The sequence below is a fragment of the Morone saxatilis genome, unplaced genomic scaffold (genome assembly GCF_004916995.1).
Source record: "Morone saxatilis isolate NCDOM2014 unplaced genomic scaffold, NCSU_SB_2.0 Contig21, whole genome shotgun sequence".
Lineage (NCBI taxonomy): Eukaryota > Metazoa > Chordata > Actinopteri > Moronidae > Morone > Morone saxatilis.
The window spans coordinates 20,105,892-20,116,918 of NW_023339774.1; the positions used below are offsets into that span (position 1 = coordinate 20,105,892).

General features: G+C 41.8%; 1 protein-coding gene across 7 annotated transcripts in view; it reads left to right on the top strand.

Moving 5' to 3' along the window:
* Nucleotides 1–730: 730 nt before the first annotated feature.
* Nucleotides 731–11,027, top strand: part of LOC118332206 (ceramide transfer protein-like) — a 20,234-nt gene continuing 9,937 nt past the window's right edge. For 2 of the 7 annotated variants that reach the window (XM_035667370.1, XM_035667375.1), the window contains exons 1-5: nucleotides 731–1,046; nucleotides 1,361–1,498; nucleotides 3,291–3,425; nucleotides 10,045–10,161; nucleotides 10,318–10,383. In XM_035667370.1, the coding sequence (XP_035523263.1) occupies nucleotides 1,388–1,498; nucleotides 3,291–3,425; nucleotides 10,045–10,161; nucleotides 10,318–10,383 (429 nt within the window). In that variant the 5' untranslated portion in view covers nucleotides 731–1,046; nucleotides 1,361–1,387. Of the gene's footprint in view, nucleotides 1,047–1,259; nucleotides 1,499–3,290; nucleotides 3,426–6,814; nucleotides 6,975–10,044; nucleotides 10,162–10,317; nucleotides 10,384–11,027 lie in introns of those variants that run through there. The other 5 variants (XM_035667374.1, XM_035667376.1, XM_035667372.1 and 2 more) reach the window with 4 other exon arrangements.

Genomic DNA, 11,027 nt, shown 5'->3' on the forward strand with positions numbered 1-11,027 from the left:
GTACGGGTGAGGCGCGGCTGTTCCTCGACTTGTGCGAGTGCGCAGGGGCGCTGGCCGAGGTGACGTCACCAAAGCCGCTCTCCCTAACGGAGCCGAGGCCGCCCCCCCAGAAGCCCTGCGCCCCCGCAACCCCGCCCCGCCCCGCGCCCATGCTGTCTGTATAATAGAGCAGGAATGCGCAAGGAGTGCCAGGGTTATGTCCAGCATATAGCACAGGGTGGAGACTGTTTAAGGATCATTTAGCTTGCACACTGGAAGGACATTCTTGAATCTTTTAGTTTTTATCATGTTATTTTTGTTCTTCTGGGCCTTGAGGTCTTTCTCTATGAAGTAGATATTTGTTTATGTGTTTTTTTCTTTTTTTGCTCTGCTGTTCCTTTATATTCTCTCTCAATTTTATTTTTGTAATCGGCATCTTGTATTTATAATTAAAGTTCCTTTAGGCATACTAAAATTGTGGCAATTAGTGGAGGGATTTATCTACGGGTTATTATTTTATATAAAAGTTTTATAATCTGCATATCTATTTTTTTAGACTGTACATACTTTGTCCTCTCCTCTCCTTCTCTCTTGGCGTATGTTGGCCAAGTTGGAATGGTCATTTTCCAATTTTTGATTGCCAATTTTTAATTTTATTAGCTATATTTATTTTTTTTATTTTTAATATATTTTCTATTTCCTTCTTAATATAATAGAAGTTGAGTAAAATGATAAATAACAAACCTTGTGAAGAAGCTCGAGACGTCAGTTGAACATGGCGTTGAGCTCGAGAGCTGTCAGCAGTCTACAGGGGGAAACAACCGCCGCCGCCGCGGACACTGCGCGTCTCTGAGAGCCGGCGACCGATTAACGGGGACCGCCGAAGCACATTTTACGCTCCCGGTGCCATCCCTTTTCTTTTTTAAATTTGTTTTTTATTCATCCATTTTTTTAATTTCTCTTCCTACTTCTGGGATTTGAACGTTACGCCGAGGAAGAAGAGGAAAAGAGGAGGTCTGGAGAGCAGAGTTGACAGTCAGTCAGTCAGTGAGGTTACAGGAGATCAGGTTAGTGTTTTTTTTTAAGCTTTCAAAACCTTTACCTGGATTATTACACCACACGATGTGTCGGCCTCTTTAGCTGCGACGACGGTTCACTTACTCTGTGGGAGCTGCTCGGCTATTTGGGTTAACTCCTCTTGCACTCAGAGCCATTAGTCAGTCGATAATAACACAGCATGATTCAGTGAACTGTTGCTCCTCTGTTTGCTTGTCACTCAGGTCCAAGGGCGGCTCAGCTATTAGCTCCTGTCTGCTTCTGAATTTAAACTCACCTGAGCGTCGTATGCCAAGTTTAATATATTGTTTTTATACTCGTTAAGAAGAAAAAGCAGAGAGAGAGAGGAAACATGTCAGATAACCAGAGCTGGAACTCGTCCGGTTCCGAGGAGGACATCGAGCCCAGAGAGGAGTCTGCACATCTCGTTGGTATCGTCGACTTAAACGGAGTCCTCAGTAAGGTAAGCCACTGAATTTACTCCTTTAAAACCTTAAAGCACGCCTGTCTACATGCCAGGGTGAAATGAGGCAATCAGGTAATGTTTACGACAAATCATGGCACGTCTGCTTGATCCCAAATCCTTCATCGCCCGTCAACATTTCCACATTTCTGCTCAGCTTATGTTAGACAGGTAATCACAAAGGGGAGAAAAAGCCCCTATTGAAACTGAATAGCCACATTATCTCATGGGTAAAGCTGCTGAGGGGGCTGCAGCATGCCCTTAAAGTCAGGCACAATCAAAACAATTGGATTAAAATGGTTTATTTAGGGTTTGTACACTGGTATTTACAGGAAAATATGTTTTACCTTTTTTTTTAAATTGGTTTTATCTCCTAAAAAGTCCTAATATTTGTGTAAAATGTTGTTAAAAGCTCTATAAATAGGCTGTAAATGATTCTGCTCATGGGTCCACCTGAAACAGATTAATTCACCTTGGTAATGAGTTGATTCCAGGTTTATACGTGAGGCATTGTAATACATGTATATCAGTTTCATACCTGTACTGTGCCGGTATCTAACATTTGGCCGTGGCAGTGCTGTTACCAGTGTAAATAATGAGGGCAGCTCTTATTTTTGCCCCATGTGCATCGTGCAGCGTCTCCCTGTTAGAAAGGGCAATGCTCTTTGTGCTGATCTTGGGATTAATTGACTACTGAAGGGCTGATTTCTCCCTGCTGCACAGCGACGCGGATGCAGCAAATGGTGCCGGCGTCCAGTGAGACTGTAAATGTTGCTTTGACAACAGTGTGGAAGGTGCAGGGAAACATTTGCTTGTTAACCGTCAGAGCCAGTGTCAGTAACAACGCTGCCAGCGTTTGTGGATCTGTTTCTTTCTTTGGTAAACGGACAGTTAAAGGGTTCGTTGATCAGTTTATACTAATATTTAAATAACTAGAATCAGTTTTTTCAAAGCTGAATCTAAACCGAGCTGTGCCAGCCGCCGTCTACTGACTGTGGATAAGTAGGCTACCTCATATAACCACACTTAAAAAGATCTAAACTAACCCTGTAAGTCTTCTGCGAGACAAAGTCTGGCTAACCTATTTGGGCCATATGCTTCTGCTCACTTGGGCAACACTTTGTTTTGGACAAATCGACCACACTTTTAATTACTTAAGCTGCTGCCGAGCTAACGTGGTATTAATCTCACTGTACGCTGCTCGCCTGTAAACAGATTGCACGCTGACCCGCTAACCAAGCATATTGTGAGATTAAGCAGATCTGCATCCAGAGAAGCTCACCTGTTTCATCATATTAAGCCCTGTACACGTCATGGGTCTCGGGAGGATTAATGAGTCTACACTTTCCATAAAATCCCAGTTTTTCCAGACGTGCCAGCTCAGATACAGCCGTGTGTTTTATGCTTGTAGTATGCAGTAACCAGAAACATGAGAACTACTCTATAATTGACCAATCAAGTCCAACAGTCCCTTAATAAAGACTTATGAGGTGGACCGGATGAGCTGAACATTTTAGTAGTATTTGACGTAAAGTGTTATATTCCCTTATATTGTATAAGTGTATTATTCACCCACGTTCTTCTGCACAGCTTTCTCTTTCTCTTCTTATCTTTATCTATTTATTTTTTGAAAGTACTTTATTTTTCTGTGTGATTTGAATAATTGTATATTTGTATTATGTGTGTATTTTATGCACCGGGTCACATTCCTCGTAGGCGTAAAAAAACCTACTTGGCAATAAACAAAATTCAGATTCTGAAGATCTTAATAAAAGTGTTTTTTGTTTTTCAGTGGACAAATTACATCCACGGATGGCAGGATCGTTGGGTGGTCCTGAAAAACAACACGCTGAGCTACTACAAGTCTCAGGATGAGACGGAGTACGGCTGTCGGGGTTCCCTCTGCCTTAGCAAAGCTGTTATTACTGTGAGTACTGTCGAGATTCTTCACTACAAAGCAGCACTCATCCTCTCTGTCGACAGTGCTTCAGTACGCCGCAATCTTTTAACGTATTTGACCTTAGTTCTGTGTTCTTGAATGCAGCCTCACCTTTGTGCAATATCGGCCTTTTCAAAAGGTCTTACAAGAATGAATGGTGATGTTTATGTAAGAGGGGTTTGTGTAAGAGAGAGGAACCATCACTCTCGCTCTTCAAGCAGCCGAACAGTAAAACATCCACTGCTGTTCGAGCCCTGAGAGGACAGTCTGTGTATGTTTATTTAAATTGCAAATGTAGCCACAAACTACCCTTGCGTGTCACTTTACCTACAGCTTCGGCTGATTTTCTGTAGTTTGACCTTCAGTGTGTGGTTTGATCATCTTGGTTTCGTGCCCATTACAACCACAGCAAACTCTGTTTCTTATGAAAGTAATAAAAGTGACTCACAGATGAGCTATATTTAAAAGGGATTCATTTTCCCTTCTATCGGTTGACGAGCTGTAATGTGTGCTAATCAGCGTAGTCTGACTCAATCATTTTCCTATTCAGAGTTGACATAGCTTTGTAAACCTGTTTAATAATTAGGTCGGCAATTTGGGGAATAGGATTAAATCAATAAAACAAATCAACTAAGGAATGCCATCAGCTGATGGACTGTTAACGGTCGGTGCAGTCTCAGTTTTATCTGCCTAAATAACGCTTGAGGAGTTTTTGTTGTTAATGGTGACCAAACAGTGGAAGAATGTGCACTTTATCAACCTTTGGCCACACTCAGCCCCACATAGCCTGCTTTGTTCAAATCTAAAGCAGTAACAACAACGTGCTGCAAAAAAGCTTTGCTTCTCAAAGTTTTAGTTACGTGTTGCACATTGTGTTTGAATCGGCTCGTTTGTGGAAATAACTCCACTTGTGCGATTGGCATTTCATCAAACAGTGAAATCCCACAGGAACTCCGAAGAACAAGAATGCTATTTCAGTGTCTTTTATCAGAGTGTCGCCAGTTATTATAGTTCTTTTGTTAACCTTGTAATAGAAAATGCTTCTTCAAATGTACCTGAGCAAAGTATGTGTGTTTCAGTTTCCATTTTATTAACGTAAGGCCAGGAGTTTTGTTGTAATATACCGTTCAAATCAGGAGCGCATGTGGAGAAATCTAAGGAGCAAAGATGTTTCTGTTTCTACCCACCTCCTCCTCTTCCTCCCTCAGCCTTTCACATAGTTCAGAGAAATCTGGCGTATGACATATTAGATATTAGATTCAGATGTGAGGCATCCACCATATGTTTTTCTTTAATTCGTGGAGGAAAGACTGGACTCCAACCTGGATCCACGTGTAGGCCAAAAGCTGAACTTTTTGTTGACTAATCACGAGGAACTTTACCCCGGAGTTTCTTCAACTTGTTCTTCAACTGCAGGTGATAACATTTTTTTTTTTTTTTTAGACCAAGAACTCCTGATTGTGTCCCAAGTTACGCTTGAGGGCGAAAGGCCTGTCAGGTGACTCTTCTAGTTTCAAAACAAAATACTATGTGGTAACACTTGAAACTTCATCATGAGACAAGGTAATGATGTGTCACTGTATAGGATAGACTAAGAAAGGCAGTAGCATGCAGTATATTGAAGCAGAGACTCCCATGCTTATCAGACGTTTAAAATGACCCCGTCTCACTAATCTGTGAGAGCTGCCACACTCTGTTAAGCACAGAGAACATAAATCCAAATGTGTCAACAGTGTTTAATGGTGGATGTTCACACTGCTTCACCTTTCGTCATGTTTCAGTGGGAACCCAGGTCAGTCATTGACTGCAGCTCAGTCTGTGTCTCTCTCCAAACAGTAACAAGGGAAATGAATAAGTTACTGTTCCCAGGCAGCATAAAGCAGGCTTTGCTATTAGTTGTATTTGTTCAGCTTCATCCATTCCCAGCCTGTGTAAATATTAACCTTCATGTGGTGCTCTACTGTAGTCATTTTTCATTCCAATGGAAATCTGCCTCAGAGGTCTGGGGCGTAAATAATAAAGAGTTATAGCTGGTGATGGTCCTGCACAGTTATTACCTTTTTAGAACAGAAATATTCTCTCTTTTTTGCCAGTATTTCTCTCTTTAATTTCTTGTCATTTCCCCTCATCGCTCTCACGTTATCTTTCAGATAGAGAAGCATCATGATACAGCATTTTCTCAGACATCAGACTGAGACTACGACACAGGACACCGTTAGGTTCTCACATTTGAGAAGCTGCAACCAGCAAATGTTTGGCACGTTTCCTTAAAGGACCAGTGTGTGGCATTAAGATCCTCCTGAATTTTCCACTCTGGAAAAAAATCACCAAAGCAATTATTTGATTGCCAATTAATTTTGTGTCAGTTCAGGAGGATGTAAGCAGTGTGTGAGTCATTCAGAGATGTCAGAACTCTAAAGTTGAGAAACCTTTGGTAGACCTGCAATAAAAGGTGTGATTTCTTCACTGCAACAACCGCAGCAAGTCCCCTGAAGCACTTCTCAAAAGAGTAAATCAACACTGTGTAATAAGCCAAGATTGAACTGAAGCTCATTGCTGGTGGCCCGCTCTTTTCTCCTGTGTTGTGTTTTTTATGGTTGGGGCCTGAAATTCAGTGGTGGGGCACAAAATATATTAGCTACAAGAACAGCTTACGAGATATAATTGAATCAAATTGACCTACACTTTGAAATACTGCTTTAAATTTCATTGCAGAGCTGATGGATTATTAGGGAACTTGATGACACCTACTGAACTGGATACCATTGAGTGTTACAACAATATAAATATATATATATATGCGAGTTGTGGTGTGCATAGAGAACTCACTTATTGAAGCTCCTGTCAGTTATTTATTTTGAATAAATAAAGGTCTGGATTAGTCTCTATAACTAGTGTTTTAGGAATGACTAGACTTCACTGTAGCATTACTGCATACTCCCCCAGCATGCATTAGCTCCAGATTCAGAGCTTTCTCTTGAGGTCGGCTCTCGACCACATAAGAATGATGTCCTCGTTCCTGTTTCACATATGACAAAGGTATCTTGTCATGCTTTTAAGTTGTGGCTGCACTTGATTGTGAGCTTGTCTGTTTGTGCAAATGTGCCTCCACAACTGCCATTGCAACTGCACCTACAAAGGCTGCTAACCACCACCGTTGCCATTTTTAGCTCCATGGTCAGTTAATAAGAGCACACTGGCCTACTTATAATTCCTTCCCTGCTGGAATTGGTGAGTAGTGCGGACTGGATCTGTAGTAGCGTGGTGCTGGATTGTTTTGAGTTCTTTAAGGTAGTGTAATGATTTGGCCTTTTCTGCATCATATCTGTCACAGTGAACCACTCGAGGTGGATGAAGAGATCGAGATGGAGAACGAGGGATTATAGGTCAAGTGGTGGTTGAACGGAGCGGTGTGAATGACGTCAGACTTTGTGGAAATTGCAAAGTGTCTTGAGCCAGGAAATGAGACTCTTCCTCACAGCATGTGACTTCCTCTACGCTGGGGGTCATCAGGAGGGTCAAGGACCACGCTCGCAAGTCTGTGTGTGTGTGTGTGTGTGTGTGTGTGTATATTTCAGTGATGAATGTTGTTTTTTACTGTCACCCTTGTTCATTTAGCCTTCCCTTTCCTTGTGTTTCACTTTGACCACTTGGTGAGTCAGTCTTTCCTGCCCTGGGGCCACAGAGATCCCGTTTTGGTATCCAGATCTCTACAGAAAGATGTTCCTGGCGTCAGGCCTTTAGTAGTAATACCGAAGGAACAAGAAACTATATTTGTCTGAGTCTCTTCTACAGAAAGCATAATTATTATGTCTAAATTTGCACAAAGTTACGTAATTCAGCGAGGTCTGGTGAAGCTTTGTAGGGGTTTTCTGTGTTTGCATTGCTTTCCGTCCTTCTTATTTTTATTTTTTTAAAGGCACTGAAAATCACAAGCTATTTTAAGGGGAGCTCCCATCCATCCAGTTCTGTGACTGCAAACACGTACGCCAGCTCAAGAGGGGTTGGAAGGGAGAGCACAGAAGGGGAGTCTTTTTGAAGCAGAGTAGGAAGTTTATATTTGAAGAGAATAGAGACGGAATAAAGCTGTTTTGTCGCATCATTTTGATTTTGGCATTAATATAACTTGTTACACAGTGTTACTGGGGAAAAAAAACTCAAAGTTCATAAAATGTTGCTTCTCGCCTTCCTGTCTCATTCACCCCCTGACGTGCTCCCTTGTGAGGCATACAGTTGAAAACTATCCAAAACAAACAAGACACACAAATATGAGTCCCTACATTCAAAGACTAGATTCTACTTTTTGTCCCAGATAGTTTTAGAAACTTACTGCGAGGTAACACTGCAGGACACAGCTTTCAAGGCACGATAAATACTTTGTATAATTTGATTTTGTCCTTTTAACCTACAAAAGATAATAGACATATTGATTTGTCTGGGGATCTAAAGTGCTTCGCTGCAATCATATCTAAAAGATCCATCCATTACTTTCTTCATACCTGCTTGTCCTGTGCATGGTAAGCAACAGAAATCCTACTACTCTTCACACTGACCTTGTTCTACGTTCCCCTGTGTTCCTCTAGTTGTTCATTCATCAACCTGCACACACATTCACATGTAGACAGACACAAACTAAACTCTGTAAACTGCAAGGCTGCTCAGTTGACCTTCCCGTGATGGATTATTGTTTACCGTAGCCTTGGATCCCAGGAACCTTCTCGGACCCAGTGCAGTCTTTCATTCCTCAACCCTGCTCACCAGTCGGTGTACCCATGACCCCATAGTGCAGAGGTGATCAAGCAGAATCCAATTTCTTACTTTTCTAGCAACCAAATGACATTAAAATCTCATCTAATACCAACCAAACTCTTGGTTTTAGTGTAGTGTAGTTATAGGAGAAGTTTTATTCTCAAAGGTTGTTTTACTTTGCTTTCTGCTCATATAAATATTATATATTCTAACCAGTTTTTGCCTCTTTTTATGTTTGTTTCCAATTTAATTCAGATGGCTTTTGAAGATTTGAGCTGGTAGTCGTAGTCCTGTCAGGTTGTTGAGGTTGTATTTGAAACTAATCTGTGTAGTCCTGGGTTTAAGAAAGGGAGGAGGCTGTGTTGTTCTCTGATCTTTTGTCTTCCCTTTAACAAATTGAGGTTGAAGCATCACACTTGACTGTCTGTCTCCGCCCACTGGTGCTGATCCTGTGCTGATCTTGTGCTTGTGTTGCTGGTTACTCGTAAATGAGCATCGGATCTGGAAAGCTTCCAGCATTCAGCCTCACGTTGTGCATTATTGACACTGAGCATCTGGTCTTGGCCCTCACTGCCGTCCAGGTGTCAGGCAACGCAGCCAAGTCGCACTCCTCCAGTGAAACCTCTTTAAAGACACCGTAGTGGGTTATTTATTACTCTGCAGACTCACTGAAGTAATACAATCTTCAGTAATGGTTTGGGCTCAGGCTGACTCTGGGCGCTCCCATTCACTGGGAGATTTTTAGATGGTGAGTTTGCAATTGTTAATGATCATGTGTGCCTGTTTTATGATCGCTTGTCTCAGTGAATGTAACATTTCTATCTAGTGTTAATCCTGTATAGATTAAACAGAGTTGGAGGACATGACCAATCAATAAAGTATAATTACACTACTTTGACTCACAATACCATATTGATTCACTAAGCATTAATAAATTCAGTGCATTCATGAAACAAACACTAAAACACTCTAAAAAGTGCTGATGGGTGAAATGAGTGGCTGTAGTGGTTCTTGTAAGATTGCAGACCCTTGGCCCCTCCGTAGTAGATGATCGCACTTATTGTGCATTAGAAATATATTAAGACGAGGATCCGAGATGTGTTTACTGTATCGTAGAGCAGGCCGGATGCATTTGGTAAATACTACACGGGTAAATACCAATGCTGTCCCCACTTCTGCCCTCTCTCAGCACATACCCCAACACACACATACAGTCCGAGCCAGCACAGCAGTTTCACAGCGCTGACAGTACACTAGAGGGCTGTTAGGAATACGCTCCATCCTGCAGGTTGCCTTAAAAAGCCAGTTATCTGCCACTTCTCCTCTAATGGGACGGTGTCTAAAATGGAGACTGTGGTGCACTCTGCTTTGTCTTCTGTCTCTGTGTGAGATATCTAGATAAGCCTACAGTGAATGTATTCAACTCACAGCTCTGTGGCTGATGGATTGCCATGTTTGCAATTGTTAAAGTCATTTTAGGAGCTGATTGTCATCCAAGCCCTTTAAGTCACAGGAGGGAGATTAGCAGTTTGCTATTTCAGTGCCATTTTAATAGCTATTTACATGGATGGCCACCTCACTCATGCCTCCCTCTGCTCTTCCTGAGCAGGAAACACATTTGCGTTTCCTCTATGAAAAGAACATGACAGCAAGTTTAGAAATGTATGGCATCACAGTTGTCAAGCCAGCTGGGTTCCAGTAACTGCCCCCATTTCATTGAATCATCCAGAATCTGATCCTCTCTCTGTTTCTATCTGATGTCGAGACAGGGTTTTATAATAATGCCTGATACGTATTTAAAGGATCAATGCACACTGACTAACCTAATGTTTTCTCTGTTTTTCTCTGTGTTTTTTAGCCCCATGAGTTTGACGAATGCCGGCTGGACATAAGTGTAAACGACAGTGTGTGGTACCTAAGAGCACAAGACCCAGAGCACAGACACCAGTGGATTGATGCCATTGAGCTGCATAGGGTAAGTCATGCACACACTTAACCCAGCAGACAATCAACTGCTGGTATCAAAAGAAACCAAATTACATTCACAACAAATAAGTATCATCTAATACAAGGTTGGATTTGTGAACGTGTGTGTTTGTTTATTGTATGCATGTGTGTGTGTTTCTATCAGAGTATCAGAGAGGGGAGGAGAGAGAAGGGAGGAGTCCAGGGAACAATAATCATCCCTCCACCACTGGTGCGTTTGTTAGAAAGTCTGTAGGACTAGGAATTGTTGTCTTTAGCACAGTATACTGCAATAGCAAGTGTGTGTGTGTTAACCTGTGCACCTATGTGTATTTAGTCCATAAAAGCATGTACGTTGTGTGGATAGTTTTATCCTAGATGTTTCATTATTGGGACATGGCGCTTTTGACGCACGCCTAGCTGAAAGTTATCTTAACCTGGGTCTAACAGTGTGCTCACGGTTAGGATAACCCCTTTTCATTCACGGGCATTTTACTCACAAGTTGACTCTGAGAAAGCTGTGTGAAACACTGCCAGCTGATAACTCTGTTTTAATGATTTTCTGGGGACAACCCGTTGAGGTTATCCTGTCCTGGGGGAGAGTCACTTAGCCCTGGACTATAGTCAGCGCTTTTTTGCTTTGCTGTTTGCCTAAAATATCAGTATAATCTGAATTCAAACAGGGCTCAAATACAACCCTGGAGTTCAGCCTTTAAAGTGTTGTGTGCAAAGCCTTGTAGTGCAGGGACAGCAAAAGTACAATCCATTGTATTCAATGTGAAGGACAAAGGAAGCAGGGGGCATTCCCTACTGTTGACTCCTGAGTAGAAGACAATGAAGGAAAGGAACACCTACAAAATGTTTGTTTATATATAT